At 39.0% G+C, this 19,644-nt stretch overlaps 2 protein-coding genes across 3 annotated transcripts; one reads left to right on the plus strand and one right to left on the minus strand.

The window, feature by feature from the left end:
* The first annotated feature begins 287 nt into the window (after nucleotides 1-287).
* Nucleotides 288-9,065, plus strand: aldoab (aldolase a, fructose-bisphosphate, b). Of its 2 annotated transcripts, none has more exons than XM_016246567.1 (7): nucleotides 288-441; nucleotides 5,057-5,173; nucleotides 5,273-5,539; nucleotides 5,630-5,790; nucleotides 7,403-7,661; nucleotides 8,508-8,707; nucleotides 8,835-9,065. In XM_016246567.1, the coding sequence occupies exons 1-7, from the start codon at nucleotides 303-305 to the stop codon at nucleotides 8,928-8,930; spliced, it is 1,239 nt and encodes a 412-aa protein (XP_016102053.1). In that variant the 5' UTR covers nucleotides 288-302; the 3' UTR covers nucleotides 8,931-9,065. The 2 variants fall into 2 exon arrangements, with proteins under 2 accessions (XP_016102053.1, XP_016102054.1); XM_016246568.1 differs by having other exon boundaries at nucleotides 369-441; nucleotides 5,062-5,173.
* Nucleotides 9,066-11,277: 2,212 nt separating this feature from the next.
* On the minus strand, nucleotides 11,278-18,097 carry LOC107561992 (testisin). Its single transcript, XM_016246548.1, has 6 exons — nucleotides 18,079-18,097; nucleotides 17,570-17,593; nucleotides 17,103-17,274; nucleotides 16,509-16,789; nucleotides 12,081-12,226; nucleotides 11,278-11,580 (listed from the first exon to the last, which is right to left on the minus strand). Exons 1-6 carry the CDS (start codon nucleotides 18,095-18,097, stop codon nucleotides 11,278-11,280), a joined length of 945 nt encoding a protein of 314 aa, XP_016102034.1.
* Between the last annotated feature and the right edge of the window lie 1,547 nt (nucleotides 18,098-19,644).

Below are 19,644 nucleotides of genomic sequence, written 5' to 3' on the forward strand. Positions count from 1 at the left end.
GCCACCAAAAGGTCAAGGGTCAGAGTGCTATTGTCAGATGAAATTTCCAACAACAGTGCGTGCTGTAGATTCTGACACTTGTTTATATTAGCCAACTTCTTTGCATTTCTCCCTCTTTAAACATCTCCAAGCAGCTTTTAACATATTTGCACAAGAGCTCACTCAACTGTAAAGCTTTTGACTCCACACACTCTCTTCTATCGGTCGCCCTGGCTCTCTTGTGTGTTTGGGAATGTTGCCACCCTTATCCAGTGTCCGGATAGAGCTAATTTTAGCAGGACAGCTGAATGTGAGGGGTCATAATGCTGGATAAATACAGTGGCCAATCTGCCAGGCAACTGTCTTGGTCTGTGGCAGATCTTTTCTTCTTCCCCCTTCTCTTTCACTCTCCCTCGCTTCAAGGGTTGCTTCATTTTGTCTGTGCTCCTTTCAGCAAGAAAGGTAAGAAAATTGTTTTAAAACACATTTGAATTCTGTTTTAACTGGACATTGATATTAAAAGGCTACAGTATCACAGTGCAAAGATAACAATACAAATAGCACAGTGTGGCTGTATAGCTTTATCAGAGCAAAACACTTCAAAATAAAAAGAGGAGGAGAAAGCAAGAGTTATGTTTCCTTCCTGATTACAAAACTCAGAACTGCAACAAAGTACCAAACCTGATGGACTGTGATAATTGTTATCACGCACTGATACTGATTTTACTGGTGGTGTTAGATATTGCAAAAGGCTGAATATATCTAAAGGCTTCTTATGTGTATTTGGCTGTTAGGAGCAAGATCTGCTTAATGTTTTAAAGCAATTAAACAATATTAATTTTTCAAATAATTTTTGTTCAATATATATCTTTTACAATTTGAATCTTGCAGCATACCAGTATGGTCACTCACTACCCATACTGACACCACTGGATCAAACATGATCGACATGTTGAATGATAAAAATGGCAATATATATATATAGCCTTGTGCAAGAACAGCACGTCAACACCAGTGCAGCTGTTAGACTCTAGTTTATATATAGTCTGAACTCTTAGGCAGTAGTGTCAAAAAGGGCAAAGGTAGATTCAGCTATGTGGTGGATGAAGGGGGTGACGGGAAAAGAGCGTGTCCTACATTCTTCACATAAAGGTCAACAATGAGAGTAGGCCTCATCAAGCAAGGCTTTACGCTTACAGAGCTCTTGAGGGGGACAGAAAGTGGGAGTAAGTGACAGTCATTTTGAGGAAATAAAAAATAAATGTGAAGAGCAGGAGTTAAGCATATTGTCACAGTACGTTTCCCACTAATACACTAATAAAGAAAAGCAGAAGTTCTCTAAAAAAAAAAAAAAGGAGGACCTTATCTTTCAGGGCAAGCAAGTCTGACGACAGCAGACCGTTTTTTTTAAATATGGGTGAAAAAAATCCCTCTCTGTATTTAGATTAGAATAAAGTTCATCAAAACATTTCCCCATCACAACATCCCGTTTGAGTCATCAATTATTTAGCAGATTTTTTCCGAATCAGAATGAGTTTTTATTGCCAGGTATGTTTACACATACGAGGAATTTGTTTTCGTGACAGAAGCTTCCACAGTGTAACAGAATGACAGTGACATAACAAAAAAAACACAGATAATAAAAAATAAAAATAAATAAAAAATAGAACAAGTAAAATAAGGAATAAAAAATATACAAATAGACAATTGTATGTACAGGTATATAACAATAGACAGTTGTATGTACAGGTATATTATGTGCAAATTGAAATAGACTGAGTATGTGTGTTAGATAAATAAGTGTATGAGTGAATAAATAGTGTGTGTTCCACAGTTATTGTCAAGTGTTCATGAGATGGATGCCTGAGGGAAGAAACTGTTCCTGTGTCTGGTCGTTCTGGTGCTCAGTGCTCTGTAGCTTCGACCAGATAGCAACAGTTCAAAGAGGGAGTGTGCTGGATGTGAGGGGTCCATAGTGATTCTGCCAGCCCTTTTGCTCACTCTGGATGAGTACAGTTCTTGGAGAGAAGGGAGGGTTGTACCAATGATTCGCTCAGCAGTCCGGACTACCCTCTGAAGTCTTCTGAGGTCAGATTTGGTAGCTGAGCTGAACCAGACAGTTATAGAAGTGCAGAGGACAGATTCAATGATGGCAGAGTAGAACTGTTTCAGCAGCTCCTGTGACAGGTTGAACTTCCTCAGCTGGCGAAGGAAGTACAACCTCTGCTGGGCCTTTTTAACAATGGAGTCTATGTGAGTGTCCCACGTCAGGTCCTGAGAGATTGTGGTGCCCAGATTTGAATCCAAAAAAGAAATTACAGTACTTCCTGCAACAACTAAGAGTACAATGTAGTATGATTTTCACTCTTCATATCTCCTACACCACATTTCCATGCTTGTTTGTTTTTCTTTGACATACCATGGTATTCTAATCATTACATTTCATGATGTAATATTTAGAAAACGTAATATTTTCTCCATTAAAATAGTTTCTCCTACCCCAGCTTAAAGTCAACTATAAGTAAGCCATAGAGTACTCCAGGAACAACTCTTAATCTATAGCTAATTGAGACATAATGATATTGGAATATAAGCTTATAGAAGCTTATTTTTAGTTATTTTGTTATGTATAGATTATATATAATATATTAAGATGTCAAGGCTATTTACGGATGTTTAATCAAACATGAACTTTCCTAAAACAAGATGATATCTAGGCTATGCTAATTAACTTTGGCTAGTGAAAGACATGCTCAGTGCTTTTCATTTATCACAACTGTTCAGTGTTTCCAACTGCAGAAAGTTTATTTTAGGAGTCAGACATTTAAATAGACATTCAATTAAGTACTAAGGAAACAAATTATGCGTCCAACACGCATTATACTACTAGATCAACTAACATATTCAATTAAGTTGTATCAGGCTGTATCATATAGTTCATAAGTCTGTGCATATTTTGAATAAAAAAGGAAAAACTAAATAAAACTGATACAGTACATCTTTAATACAGGGCAATTGTGCCTGCATGATGCATCGCTATGGACATAAGATGATATGTATAGATAATTTTATTATTTAATATTGCGTTTTTTGTCAAATTACCATTGCCATAATATATCACGAAAAAAAAAAAGAAGAAGAAGAATAAAAAGTCAAGCTGTCATTTCATGTACTCTTGGGAGTCCCAAGCAGCCGCTTTGTTCACTTATGGCTTTGACCAGCTCTGCTTGTGCTTTTGCAAACTATTTTAACTCTCACTTTCCAACATGTAGATTTTAAATAAAGACTGAAAGAATTTTCGGAAGCTTACAGGTGTGACACTGAAGTCATGAAACCGTGGTGTCTTTTGTTTATTGCCTAACTTTAGCTCTTTTTTTATTTTACTTCTGGAGATTGTATACATGCTTCAAAAGTTGTCATTTATTTTTGAAGACCATCATGATGAACAAAACATGAAAGAAAAATCATAAACTTTTGCTGGTCACAGAGCTTATTTTCGGCAATAATCCAAAAGCCAATGGGAAAATACTATTGGCTTTTTGTGAAGAAACTTGGACGATGCTAACACATGGGTTTACCTCCAAAAATACATAATCCTTGCAGCACTCTATTGATAGGCTCATTTTCCAGTCCAACTCTGACTAAACCAGTGGAGCGAATTTGGGGCAGAATTATTTGTTTGACCGAGCAGTGGCCAACCAATTGGTGAAGTAATCGGGAAACCTGTTTGGAAACAAGCATCTGTTTAAAAGAAATTAGTACTTTAAGTACCACGATAACATCATCTGATACCATCAGTGTACCTGTCACAGTTGGTTTTGGGTTTTGTGTTCATGTCTTTTATTTTAACACTATCATGTTACCTGCTTATTTTTTGTCATGTGATTCCCTTGGCGTAAACGTAGCAAGGCAACTGCTTGGTTCAATGTTGAAGATCTAGCGTTCTGTAACGAGTTGAACTGAACCCATGTGCAGTTTATTAGTAGGGATGGCTGACGCGAAACTGACATTTCGGCGCAGTGTCGAGATCCCGAAGCGTAGCTGTTTCGAAACACTGCTCCGAAGTGTGATTCAAAACACCCATGTCACGTGACAACAGCTAAATGAAGCTTCGGTGCGGTTCACAGGTGTTTCGACTGACAGGCGGCAAAATAAAAATCTTACAATGTAACAAATGTGACACGCTTGATTTCTTTTACATTTAGTCATTTAGCAGACGCTTTTATCCAAAGCGACTTACAAATGAGGACAATGGAAGCAATCAAAATCAACAAAAGAGCAATGATATACAAGTGAGATATACAACTTTTATTAATGTTCATTTATTATGACCAAAATAACCGATAATTATTCACAATGAGGAGCTTAAAGGTTGCAAAACCAAGCTCATGTAGGTCTCAGACACATAAACACATTTAAAAAAATACAACTATTAAAAAAGAAAAAAAATTCATTACTCCTACAATGATGTGGACACACTTTATTTTTTGACAAACAACCTGTAGGTTATCATTCGTAAATCTTTGTCAAGGCAGAGTAACACGTGCAAGAGACCACTAGGTGTCACAGTGGAGACAGGTGTCTGATTATTTCGAAGCTTCAACACAATTCGGCACATTTGCTTCAAATATTTCAGTAATTCATGAAGACTCGTTCTGCCCATCACTATTTGTTAGATCCCAACTTGAATAAAACACAAAGTACGCGATGACTGTACATGACACAAAACGCAATATAGAGGAGACAAAGCTACACAAGACAATGAAACATGAGAGCTATTTATACACAAGACTAATGACTAAACAAGGAACACCTGTGAACAATAAAGATGATCAACCAATGACAAAACAGTACTGAGAAACACATGACTAAGAACAACCAATCAGAGCAAGACACATACACAAGGACAGCACATGGCGAGATACATGAGGGCAAGGGAATTATATGGTAACATGACAGTGAGAATACAAAATAAAAGACATGAACACAAAACCCAAAACCAAACTGTGACAGTACCGCATTACTTTTTAGTTGGTTTCCATCTGCTTTGTTCCTGATTTCACTTTCCTCTTTCCAGTAAAGATGCCTCATGCATATCCATTCCTAAGCCCTGATCAGAAGAAAGAGCTGAGCGATATTGCTCAGAGAATTGTTGCTCCCGGAAAGGGAATTCTTGCAGCTGATGAATCCACAGGTACACTTAAACACTCACTTGCTTCCAAAATGATAATTCACCCAAATAAACAATTCCGCCCTTATTCACTGGTTTCTTTTTACCATGTGGTCACTCTAGGCAGCGTAGCAAAGCGCTTCCAGAGCATCAATGCTGAGAACACTGAGGAGAACAGAAGGTTGTACCGTCAGTTGCTTTTCACCGCTGATGACTGCATCCTGCCCTGCATCGGTGGAGTCATCCTTTTCCATGAGACTCTCTATCAGAAGACTGATGATGGCAAGCCTTTCCCTCAGCTGATTAAGGAGAGAGGCATGGTGGTAGGAATCAAGGTGGACAAGGGTGTGGTACCTCTGGCCGGCACCAACGGAGAGACAACCACACAGGGTATAGATGACATTTCTTCATATCCTTTTTAACTTTAATTTATGAATGTTATTCTCTCTTTTCACAAATGTTCATGTATGTCCATCTCAGGTCTGGATGGGCTGTACGAGCGCTGCACTCAGTATAAAAAAGACGGCGCTGACTTTGCTAAATGGCGCTGCGTGTTGAAGATCACCCCCACTACTCCATCCAATCTTGCTATTATTGAGAATGCCAATGTACTCGCCCGTTATGCCAGCATCTGCCAGATGGTGAGACACTTTACAACCTGCTTTGCTTTGGACATCCAGTGGTGACATAACACATAAACACAATTCATAGTTTTGAATCACAGGACTGGTGTGCAAAACATCCATAAAACTGCAGCTGTGGAGTACATCTTCCATCTGTTTCAAATCTTGATTATTCAAATCCCTTCTCAAAAGAAGAAAAGCAAAGATTTGTGAAGTTATGGCCATTTGCGATCCATATACATCAACCTCCCCAGTATTTATATCACCAAAACAGCGTGACAGTCTAAAATGCTTAATGTGAAAAACACTTAATGTGACTTAATTTTTTAATACAGTGATATTAAAAGATCAAATTCAATATATAATGCATGCATACTACATACACATAATGAAATGGGCCCAGAATATGAATACAACATGCTAAATGGCATGTCAAGTTTCTTTTCTTTGTAATGTTTTCAATGGGAAAATGCTTAACGTTCAATTCAGCGTGTTGTGTTCAAATTCTGGGCTCATCGTCTGTATATAGTATGCATCATCAATAAGGTGACAAACTGAATTTAATCTTTCAATAATTTAGCACATTAGTACAAACCTGGTAAAAATAATTGGAAAGCCTTGTTTTGCCCTGCAGATGGGTGTAAGAGTGTGACGTCCTGTGAAAACTATAAATACCAAAATTGTTTATGTATGTTTACTTTATGGTCCATTGTTCAAAAAGGCTTTAAAACAAATACAAAATTGAACATTATTAATATTATATGAACTGCACCGGCCTAAAAATATGCAAAATAACTGATTTGATATGAATTATTAAATAATTAGCAAACATGATTTAAAAGTGCATTGAGTAGTTCACTAGTTAGCGCTAGCATCGTTGTTCTTCATGTACTCTAAATACCATTAACACAGTGGTGTTTAACGTTACATTGCCATCTATAGACATGAATCAGCCTAGATGTGAAATTTTAGAGAGAAGAAACAAAGACTTTCTTAATGGTTGTCATTGCTTATCTCAGCTTAATGTAACAAGTATGTAAATTACATTGACAATACTGAGATTTAGAGATGTTTCTGCATTTTTAAGTAACGCATCAGAAACTTAATTTGCAAAAATGTTTTTACACTCGCTCAACGGGGTTTTTGACTTGTGCAAAAAAGACTTGTGCAAACAATACTATGCCACTAGTGTAGCCACAGAGGCAGCAGCCAATGAGTGCGAGGATTCTCTCAGAAGATTAGCAAAAAACCACAGGGGGGTCATTTAAACATGGCCAAATACAATAAATGGGGCATTCATAAACTATTATGAATACATTCTTCATCTCATTTGAGCGTATACTGTTCACAAAAACATAATTTGTTTCTTAATGTGTTAAACTTACTATTGAATGCACCTTTAATAATTATAGTTAATATGTGATGTAATTTGTTTGTGATGCATTTGTTGATGTAAACAAGAAAATATATTGAACGTTTTTAACATTTCTTTTTTTGCATGGCTATATTTGTATTGTGTTGCATTTATAATTTTTGTTTTTTTTTCCTTGCTGTCTGTGACCTGACTTAAAGTATTCACATATGCAAGGTGTCACAATTCACATATATTGGTTGCTGTTGTCTTTCTCAGCATGGCATCGTGCCCATTGTGGAGCCTGAGATCCTGCCTGATGGTGACCATGATCTGAAGAGGTGCCAGTATGTGACGGAGAAGGTCCTGGCAGCTATGTACAAGGCTCTGTCAGACCACCACGTGTACCTGGAAGGAACCCTTCTAAAACCCAACATGGTGACCGCCGGTCACTCTAGCTCCCACAAGTACGCCCCTCAAGAAATTGCCATGGCAACTGTCACCGCCCTGCGTCGCACTGTTCCTCCTGCCGTTCCTGGTGAGTCAGTTTCACTATTTCTTCATTCTGATAAATCCCCCTTCGAATGGCACTTCGGAATAATCATGGCCACAGTATTGAAGGGTTGTAGGGATGAGACCTTCAGAATATAACGCAGTGACTATCTTCGTTTCTGTGTTACTCCCACAATGCCAATTTTTTTGTATGAAAATCTCTGCAAACTGAATTGAATTTAACTATAAATTAGACATATAAATCATACGTTTTATGACAATACAGCCTGACATTGATTCTCCTAGACAGCCATACAATATTTGTCAAAACGTCAAAACATGGCACGATACGATTGTGATTTGAATTTGGTTCAGCGATATGTATATTAATATTGATATTATGCACTGTAAACATGCTGCTGCAGTAAGTAATAACTTAAAATTTGTTGAGATCATTTAAATATCCAAGTAAACCAGTAATATTAATTCAAGCACGAACACTTAATTTTTATTTATTCTTTTTTTTTTTTTACTCATTATAGCAAACATATAAATGAACTATTTGAAAATTGCAAATCCTGACACCAAAATAAATAGTTTTTTTTTGAAAATCAGAAAATATCCTCATTAGGGCATACACAACAAAATAAGGTGAAAAGAACATTTATACAGATAAATAACTATTAAAATGTTTAATTTCTGACTAATCTAAAATTCGATGACCGCTCAGTGACAATTTGACATTTTTATAACAAACAAGTCTTCTAGTATATCTCATAAATATGTAAAAATATATTGATTTTTTACGCATTGCATCGACACATCCTGTAGTTCAACGTTTGATCGATTCAAAGATCACAACTCCAATGTCTACCATCTTCTGCTCTAAAAGGCATTACCTTCCTGTCCGGAGGCCAGAGTGAGGAGGAGGCCTCAATCAATCTGAGCGCCATTAACCAGTGTCCCCTAAGCAAACCCTGGGCCCTCACCTTCTCTTACGGTCGTGCCCTGCAAGCCTCCGCACTGAAAGCCTGGGGGGGCAAGAAGGAGAATGGCAAGGCCTGCCAGGAGGAATTTGTCAAGAGAGCCATAGTACGTAAAGAACCTTACACAATGAAACGTTGATTATTTGGCCGATGCGTCTGTGCAAACATTTTTGACATCCATGATCTCACTGTTCCTGTTTTTTACTAATCTCATGTGTCAATTTCCTCTACAGAACAACAGCGCTGCAGCTGCAGGTAAATATGTCTCCAAAGGAGACAACGCAGCAGCGGCGGGAGAATCTCTGTTTGTGGCCAACCATGCTTATTGAAGAAACTCAAGTGACCATACTTCCGCTGACTCATCCGGCTGTTCACTCATGTACACAGTGTTACACATCATGTCTGTGATTTAGACTCACTGTTACTCCTGTAGTAATTTTTTCACTGTCATTTGACAATGATGTCAAAGAAAATAAGTCTCATTGTAACTGACCAGTCGGACAAAATTATCCAGTCTGCGCCTGTTTCATGCTGTCATTCTACTGATCTGTTCTATTTTTGCATCCGGTTTTTTTTTCACTAGATGTTTTGCAAAAGAATAAAGAACCAATGAACCAAACCCCTGATTGATTTTAAATTTAATGGTTTTAATAATTATCCGATTACATTATGCACTTGAGCAGTTTCAGATCTCAGAATCACTAATCTAATTATTATAAAACTGCCCAGAAAAGGTCTAATGTATAACAGAAGAAAGCTATCTGTTAGCATCTTAATGGCAGTTTTTTTTTTTTTTTTTACAAAACCTTTCCTGAGACTATCACATTTGACTCCAAAAAAATGAAATATTACAATAAAAACCATATAGCATTTTATTTTTTTAAATATATATTTATTGGCTTTTTATGCCTTTAATGGGAGAGGCCAGTAGAGAGCTAACAGGAAAGGTTGGGCGGAGAGGGAAGTGGGATCGGCAAAGGACCTCAATGCATCATATGTGACCCTGGACCACAAAAGCTTTCCATTGATGTGTGGTTTGTTAGGATAGGACAATATTTGGCCGAGATACAACTATTTGAAAATCTGGAATCTGAGGGCACAAAAAAATCTAAATATTGAGAAAATCGCCTTTAAAGTTATCCAAATGAAGTTCTTAGCAATGCATATTACTAATCAAAAATTAAGTTTTAATATATTTACAGTAGGAAATTTACTAAATATCTTCATGGAACATGATCTTTACTTAATATCCTAATGATTTTTGGCATAAAAGAAAAATCAATGATTTTGACCCATACAATGTATTTTTGGCTATTGCTACAAATATACCCCAGCGACTTAACACTGCTTTTGTGCTCCAGGGTCACACATGTCGACGCACTAACCACAAGGTTATCAGTGCCGACAAAATTATATATTATTTAAAAAAATATGTACACATCTATTTAGTATGTGTTCTCCTGCCTTTTAATGCTTGACTTTAAAAATTTTCAAAAATACTGTATTATGGTAATGTAATTTTAAAATGTTAAAAGTTAAAATATCACAGCACATTTTTGTAATGAGGTCTGGGGGCTAAAATGTGCTTAGGGTCATGGAAATAATCCAGTTGGAAAAAAAAACTTAATGGTCCTAGTTGTTCCTTCTTTTCTTATGATTATGGAATGAAATATGACCCATAAATAAGACCTGAACTTTCACTTCTACATTTTTTGAGGTTTGTATTTACAAGTTGGGAAGTCGTAATTATGAATTCCCATCTCGCAAAATATTTTAACTCTACTTCTACAAAATGATGAATAAATAATGTGCTTCAGATGTGTTTTGAAAAATTTTTTAGGTGCTGTAAATGTAATCATTACATATTTGATCATAATTATCATAATAGTACAATAGTATTGTATTTTTGTACATGCAACTTAGCTAGTATCAGAATACACAACCACTCTTCCCCACATAATGATGTAGCTACAGCATCTACCAGTTCTAACAGCATCTAACTGTTCGCAATAAACAGACAAAGGACTTTTTGGTGATTCACTAATGAGCTTTAATTTTTCAAATGTATTTTGTCTTTTTTCAAGTCATTCGGAATTTCCCTGTGCATTTTCTCTGTCACACATTCCTGTTCCCCTTAACCTGTTAGAGTTGCATGTGTGTGTGAGTCAGTTTAAAATGGCGAAGTGTGAGATGAGTGTAATGAAGAACACAACTCATTCCGAGCAGCTGAGTCCTTAGCCATCTTCAAGAATCGGCTAAAAACACATCTCTTCCATCTTTATTTGACCCTCTAACTCTAGCACTCTCTATTCTAATTCTATAATTTAACAAAAAAAACTTGCCCCTTTAGACTTGCACTCTATTCATTTACTAACTGCTTGTTTTCTTTAAAAGAACATTAGCTTCTCTAATCTTTTTGTATTCTATCTATTTGCTTTCTTTTTATTTATTATACAATTAACAAAAGCAAAAAAGGTCTCTAACACCAGCTTGCTCTTTTCTTTTTCTATTCTATCTGTTTTCTTTTCATTTATTATATAATTTAAAAGAAACTTGCTACGTGTACTGCGTGAAGCTAACTGAGACTTGTTACAGCATTTGTATATCATTGCTCTCTTGTTGATTCTGATTGCTTCCATTGTCTTCATTTGAAGTCACTTTGAATAAAAGCGTCTGCTAAATTACTAAATGTAATGTAATGTAAATGAAGAGAATGCTAAAATTAGAGTAGAGTGAGAAGTGAAGTGTGGCAGAGCTAGAGCATGTAAAGCTGCTGTCTGTGCCGCTGGACAAAAAGGTCACGAAGCCAATGGCTGCTCCTTCCACGTTCTCCGCGACCCAAGTGTGGAACTCAGAGACACGTGAATACACCTCTGGGAAACCTTCTTTAGCGCAGCCCAAACTCGTCCCAAAACTGGTGATCCCAGCCTGGACCCATACAGAACCCTGTTTGCACTGTAACGGACCTCCAGAATCTCCCTACAGAGGCAGGCAGAGAGCAGACAGAGAAACAGGACCAGTGAAAACATCAACAGCAGGGTTTTTTTAAAGGAATAGTTCACACTTTTGGTCTGATCCTGATGCAGTAGCTATCATATGGCTTCAGGAGACTTGTAATATTCAACTAAAGTTAAATGTACTTCTACTTGATTGGTACTTTTTATGGTGCTTTTTGCCATTTTGGAGCTTGACAACCCCAGTACTCATTCACTGCTGTTATATTAAAAAGACAAATATATTGCCACAGAATAAAATATAAAAATGATAACTGTGAATTTTTTATCTTAAAATCTGAATTGTAAGATTGAAAACTCAAAATTGTGAGAAAAGTCAGAATTGTGAGACTAACACATTTCTGAGTTCATATCTCTCAGTTGCAAGTTGACATCTAGCAATTCTGAATTCTTCTCTGAATTTTGAGATAAAACTCGCAACTACCCTTACATTCTGTGGTGGAAATAAGCTTCCATTGCGCTCACCTGACAGATTCCTTTGTCCGCTCTCCCTGCACAAATCATCAGTGGTGTGATTTTACCACCTGCTGGTTCATACTGGCAGGTACACTGTGAGTTGCCCACAACCGGGATTTCCACCTCCTGAAGAGTCTGTGGGGCCGGCAAAGCTTCTGTCATACACAGAGACACTGAGGGTTTGTGTGTGTCACTGACTCACTAACATGTTTAACCAAAAAAGGAAACATAACACCACTAATGGAAAATCTAACACTCAGTCTAGCAGATCTCTTAGACACTACTGTGACCACAACAGGCTGTGAGTTTTTCTTCTTCTTTTTAGCATTGTTCGTGTGAAATGGGAACACTATGTATGATAAGACAATAAAAGTAAAGTATAACTATAAATACGAAAATAACCATCCTATTTTGCAACACGGGAAGTAAGCTAGTTTCTGTGAATGTGCAAGATTTCCGATTTATTAGTCACTAGGTAAATAACTAGAAGAATAATAGTACAAACCAGTGTATTTATTATCACATCAATAAATTAAAATAATATGATAAGAAATACCATTTTGCAATATCAAACAACAGAAAGCTGTTTTACAGCTAAAATAACAAGGATGAAACTGGAAACCTTGCATATTCAAGTTACAAATAGCTGCACTCGCTGTTACATAAAAAAAAATAAGGAGACAGTGCTTCAGCAGAATTCTACTTTACTTAATGAACTTCGGAGCCACGGAATATGGTACAACTGTGAATCATGCGTATCAGCATGACTTCACGACAGTATTACTACAACAGATAATAACAATGAAGAACTGGTCCAGTTAACGGCCACAACAGTGTCACGAACCACTACTGTGAGGAGCACGCAGGATGCGAGGATCGAGAAGACATGGAGTAAACTTCAAACGAACAGACTTTAATAAACATCCAAGGAACCAGGAACACACACGTAGCGGAAAAAGACGAACATTCAATACCAGACCAAGAAACTAAGAACAGGACGCACTATAAATACACTTGACTTGACGATGGGATGACGAGACACACCTGAAACTAATGAAACAATTAACATTGGAAAACTAGGTCAGGGCAGGCACATGGAGAGGGAAAAACACACAGATATAGTCCAGGGGCGTGACATATCGCCCCCCCCCCTTCCGGAAGGCGCGTCCTCGCGCCGTAGAACAACAGAGGGGGGGCACGGGTGGGAACTTGGGAGGAGGCTCGGGAGGAGGACGGACACCTGGGAGGGGGCCGGCAGACAGAGTCCAGGGAGGGGACGATGGAGGGAGGAGCCATGGAAGCGACAGGAAGGAGCAGGAGGGGCCAAGCAGGACCCAGGCCATAGCCATGATGGCGCCCCATGGTGGAGCTGGGATGACGAGACACACCTGAAACTAATGAAACAATTAACATTGGAAAACTAGGTCAGGGCAGGCACATGGAGAGGGAAAAACACACAGATATAGTCCAGGGGCGTGACATATCGCCCCCCCCCCTTCCGGAAGGCGCGTCCTCGCGCCGTAGAACAACAGAGGGGGGGCACGGGTGGGAACTTGGGAGGAGGCTCGGGAGGAGGACGGACACCTGGGAGGGGGCCGGCAGACAGAGTCCAGGGAGGGGACGAAAAGGGGAGCCATGGAAGCGACAGGAAGGAGCAGGAGGGGCCAAGTAGGACCCAGGCCATAGCCATGATGGCGCCCCATGGTGGAGCCGCCGGCGGGAGGAGCCATGGAGGAGGAGACGGCGGCAGAGCAGGTGGCGGAGGTGCCCGAGGCGGAGACGGAGAGCCGATGAGCCAGGGCAACGGGGAGGATCCGGAGGGCCAAGGCGGAGCAGATGGTGCCGGCGACTGATGCAGAGGTGTGGATCCGAAAGGCCGTGGTGGAGCCGGAGCGACAGGGGACTGAGGAGGAGCCGAAGGGATGAAGGAGCCTGATGAAGCCGGAGGGACGAAGGGACGAGGCGCAGCCAAAGGAGTGGAATCCCGAGGCGCAGGATGGTCGACGCCAGACCAAGGCAGAGCCGAAGGGACGAGGGAGCCCGGTGGAGCTAGTGGACTGCCAGGCCACGGCGGAGAGGAGGGAACTAGGAGTCATGGTGGAGCCGACAGGTCCACGGGTCAAGGCGGAGTCCGGGACTTAGAGGCTGGAGGCGGAGTCAAGGGATACTCCAGCCACGGCGACGCTCGCACCGTGCTGATGGTGGGCTGAGGGCAAGCAGAGGGCCTGCCAGACGACAGCGGTGGATGAGGCAGGAGAGGGTGGGTGGGCGGGCATTTGTGAGCCTCTGGGCTTAACTTGGGACCAGGAGCCCTCTCAGGGCTGGACTTGGGAACAGGAGCCTTCTCTGGGCTAGACATGGGAACAGGAACTTTCTCTGGGCTAGACATGGGAACAGGAACTTTCTCGTGGCTAAACTCGGGGACTGGAGCCCTCTCTTGGCTAGACTCGTGGACTGGGTCTCTCTCTCTGCTGGACTGGGAAATGAGAGCCCACTCAGGGCTGGACGGGACCTGCAGGGACAAAGGATAGAAGAGAGGGGGCAAGTCGGCTTCTAGCTCTGTTTCCCAGTCTATAAGTTTCCCCTCGAAGTCTAGCAGTCCCAACTGTATAATCAGCTCACCCTCAGCCACAGTGCAGTGGGCGGAGCTCCACTCCGCACTCTCTCTGTCCATGGCATTCTCCCTCGTGGCGGGCTCTGTTGCCAGCTCTCGCACCTTGACTGACGTCACTTGCAGCTCCGGCTCCGTGGTGATTCGTTTCTCTGTTGCTCCATGCGGCAACGGCTCATTGGCCGCGGCGAGCTCGGGCTCTCCGCCAGCGGTGGGCTCGGGAATGCTCTCAGCGCAGCGGGGAGATGGTAAGCTGGGCACTGGGTCCGGGGTGGCACTGGCGAGATCCCCCTCGGGACAGACTGTGAATCTCGTCAGTGTCCACTCCACAAATGCGGCGAAATTCGCTCCAGGGCCTCGGATGAAGGCGCTCTGTATGCCGAGTTTAGACTGGCATCATAGAACGCACAGAGCACGTCGTCCAGCTAGCTGGAGAGGTTGGCGAGGAACAGGAACAGTCTGGCGTGGCCCTCGAGCAATCTTTCCACTGATCTACAATGACTTCTATATTATAGATCAGTGGTTTTGGCCAATTCTTTAGCTGGTCAGGCTGGGAGACCAGCCAACCAGCTTAAGATGATTTTATCAGGTTTTTTGTTGTTGTTGTTGTTTGTTTGTTTTTATTTTTGTTTTGTTTTCAGTAGGGTTCACGCAACTACTCACAAAAAAGGCTAACACCACCAAAACACAGCTGTGTGTGTCTCATACTCTCATTTCACCACTAAACCAAAAATAATTTGGCAGGGGGTCGAAAATGGGCACAACACGCAACACTGATGTCGTTAGTGACATTGGCTCTGATGAGATGGTCTGACGTAACCATGGCTACAGCAGTATGCTTCAAACTATCAGATCTTTTCGCGCATTTCTACTAGGCTATTCCGAATTCCGCTCTATCCCACTCATTCCTACTACGTAAGTAACTTAAAAAATGCTATAAATGTTTTTCTTAAAAATATATAAACATTTTTTTTTTGGAGGTTGAAATGTGACCTGGTTAGTCATGAGATTCACTGGTGTTCTCAATAGGCCTGGGAGATAAAACGGTATCAGTATTTATCGAAGGTACACCGTCATCGATAACGATAGAAAAATGTTCGATGTAGCGCACGATAGCTTCACGCTTTTTTCATTTATAGGCACGTGTTATGAGTAACAGCCAACAGAACACACAAACACATGCTGAAATGAGTGCCGTGCCTGCCTGCGATGAGGAGACTGTGAATTTTAAAAAAAAGAATGTAGTCGAATTTAAAATAAAAATTTGCATTCGAATGCAAAAACGTTGTATCTAAATTTTAGGTGTGAGTAAGGGAGCCTTATCAGCGGTGCACGAGATGCGGTGAGGATGTAGCCTAATAAGTGTCGTTGCATTTTAATGTTTTAGTTAGTCTATCCAGTTGAACCCACAAGATTTCATTCAAAATATTAGAGAAATACAGAATCTCAATGCGGAGAAGATATTGGTTAAGTTAAAACTGAAACCAAGCCATTCACAGAGAACGCATATTCGGCGCTTTTTTGAGACGCACAACTATGACTGTTGCACTCGCGTCTCACACAAGAGATGAATAGAAAGCCATGTAAAGTTAAAAGAGGTTAAACTTTTAGAAAACATGTCTGGAGAATTTGTCTGGAGAATCTCAAGCTGTAAAAGCTACAATTTACAGTGTAAAAGCATGCTATTAAAATATGAAATCTAGGGTAATCAGTTAATGGAGAGTTGTTTTATAGAGGTTAGAACTGTAGAAATGTTATCTTGTGCATTAAAATACACATCAAATACATGTCTTTAAGTTGTGAAATACTAGTTTTGGTACACTCACGGTTTTTGCCAATGTTTCCCCAGCCTGTAGCCCAGCAGGATGTGGCGTTGTGAAAGACACTCCCTTTGGATGCCAGGCACACCGGACGAATGTATTGAGTGAAGGTCACAGGTTGACTCAGTTTCATCAGGGAGATGTCATTATTGTAAAGTGTGTTGTTATACTTTGGATGGACGATGATGGACTGAATACCAACCCTTACTTCATTTGCGTTTGGGTTGCTGGCCAGGTTGTTTTGGGTGTGTCTTCCTAAGTACAGTGTCCAGGTGCTGAGGTTAGTACTGTTGCAAATAGAAAGTTAGAAATAAATATTTGAAAAAAGTGTCAGTAAATTTGCTACCACACTTATGGAATCAGTTTAAAGATTATAGGAATAATTCACAAAGTAAAGCGAGCCGAGTTGAGCGAGTCATACCATGCAGTGGAAAAGTGCCATAATGCTACATTTCTACAAATCTGTTTTGATGAATAAACAAACTCATCTACATCTCGGATGACCTGAGGGTGACTACATTTTCAGCTAATTTTCATTTTTGGGTGAGCTATTCCTTTAAATTACTAAAGATTAAAAAATCATAAAGCAGCCCTTCTTACGAGATGATGCAGTGAGCGGCCGTCATCACCCATTGACTGTGGATCAGGGTTCCTCCACAGATGTGTGTGCTTTTGTAATGGACACTGACCTGCCAGGGCCAGTTACCTGCTGGGGCATCAGTGCCGCCCACTACACGTGTGTTTAGAGGAGCTACTCCACAATCTGTAGTCACTAAATTATAGATTACAGATAAAAACCGTCAAATCAGCATATTAGAATGATTTCTGAAGGATGATGCTGAAAATTCCACTTTAATCACAGGAATAAATTACATTTTAAAGTACATTCACATAGAAAACATTTTTTATATATTGTAATACTATTTCACACAAGTTTACGGTTTTTACTTGTTTTTTGATCAAATAAATGCAGCCTTGGTGAGTGTAAGAGACATCTTTGAGAAACATGAAAAAAATCATAATTATTACAAACTTTTGCCTGGTAGTGTATTTTGTGCCGCTCTTACCGTTTACTCTCTGTGCATTTGAGCCTGCAGAGTAAAAGCAAACAATTTCAAAATGTTAAATCATTTGCTTAATCGGGACTTCACCCGAAAGGAAGAAATACATGAAATGCTAATAATAACTTATGCAATTTTGCTTCTCATGTAAATGCATTTTGTTTTAAGGATGTTGTCATATTCTTATTGGAAAATGACAAAAATAGTCGTTAAGAAAATTATTTTCTGTGGTGACTCTCACAGAATGCATTTGAAACTCCGTGCTTTTTTCACGTCAAAAAATTAAACCTTTTTTTTATATAAAATATGGTTCACATTCGCTTTTGACTCTGCAAACACACATAATCATATACTCATAATCAAACAGTTTCTGTGGTGACTCTCACAGAATGCATTAGAAACTCAGTGCTTTTTTCACATTTCAAAAAATGAAACCTTTTTTTATATAAAATATAGTTCACATTCGCATTTGACTCTGCAAACACACATAATCATATACTCATAATCAAACTTACACTCCATACTGAACATCATGGCCGTAAAGCTGAGCGTGCTTTTTTCACGTCAAAAAATTAAACCTTTTTTTTATATAAAATATGGTTCACATTCGCTTTTGACTCTGCAAACACACATAATCATATACTCATAATCAAACAGTTTCTGTGGTGACTCTCACAGAATGCATTAGAAACTCAGTGCTTTTTTCACATTTCAAAAAATGAAACCTTTTTTTATATAAAATATAGTTCACATTCGCATTTGACTCTGCAAACACACATAATCATATACTCATAATCAAACTTACACTCCATACTGAACATCATGGCCGTAAAGCTGAGCGTGCTTTTTTCACGTCAAAAAATTAAACCTTTTTTTTATATAAAATATAGTTCACATTCGCATTTGACTCTGCAAACACACATAATCATATACTCATAATCAAACTTACACTCCATACTGAACATCATGGCCGTAAAGCTGAACAGGATCACTGACAACCCCATGACTGAAGTGCAAGATAGTGAAGAAGAGCTGTCTTACCTCTTTCGCTCTCTTTACATCACCTGTTTGGTGTGGTCAGACACAAGTAGGCCAGTTGTTAATATAATAAAACAGGTTTGACTTGTCTCTTTCTTTCTTATTTATGAAAGCATGCATAATGACTGTGATGTCACCTAAAACGCGACCTATATCCTGTAAGTACACACAATTAATATTTTTCAGGTTTTTAATATTCTTTATCCTTGAAACGTGTTTTATTAGAATGTACTGGGTTTGACCCCACATAACTTGACAAAATTACATTTTGATTGGAAATTAGCTATTTTATGGTATTCTATTCAATATATTCAGTTTTTCTTTAAATGAGGTCATGCTCTTTATTGACATTGTTGCCACCATAGTAACCATTACTTTATTTATTTAGTAAGTAATATAATACTTTAGTAACTTATAATACTTTATAAGTAATTTATTTATTACTTTTCTTTCTTTCTTTCTTTCTTTCTTTACATAATAATACAAAAACAAACTTTATTTGAGGGAAAATTGTTGGTTGTGATGGAAATGAAGCCACATCTGAGATAATTTGTGCAGATATTTATAAAATAAAATAAAAAATAAAAATAAAATGTATAACAAATATTGAAATGGTTTATATTTCCTTCACTCTTAGTTTCGATTATAAGAGGTTTTAAAATGTAAGAATAATTTTATGATGGATTTTAAAATGTTCAACCCCTGCCAACCCATTTTTATGAGTCTGATGCATTCACTCTTTTGTTAGCAATATTTGATAGGTTTATGCATACAATGTCAATGCAATGTGTATGTGATGCCACATAGCAATGTATGGACATATACAGTAACTATAAATCTTTGCTTTGAATTTGATGCTCTTTTGTTACATCTAAAAGAATCATATAGTAGCTCTAGCTGTATTGTTTTCTTCTTTGGCTTGGATACATTGCTTCTTTGTGTATTATTGTCATTTGTAAATAGCTTTGCATAAAAGCGTCTGCTATAGATGAAAGGATGTAAAAACAAACTGTAAATGAATGGATTTTCCAGATAGTGATTCA

The sequence above is a fragment of the Sinocyclocheilus grahami genome, unplaced genomic scaffold, assembly GCF_001515645.1.
Source record: "Sinocyclocheilus grahami isolate Dianchi unplaced genomic scaffold, SAMN03320097.WGS_v1.1 scaffold802.1, whole genome shotgun sequence".
NCBI classification, from domain to species: domain Eukaryota; kingdom Metazoa; phylum Chordata; class Actinopteri; order Cypriniformes; family Cyprinidae; genus Sinocyclocheilus; species Sinocyclocheilus grahami.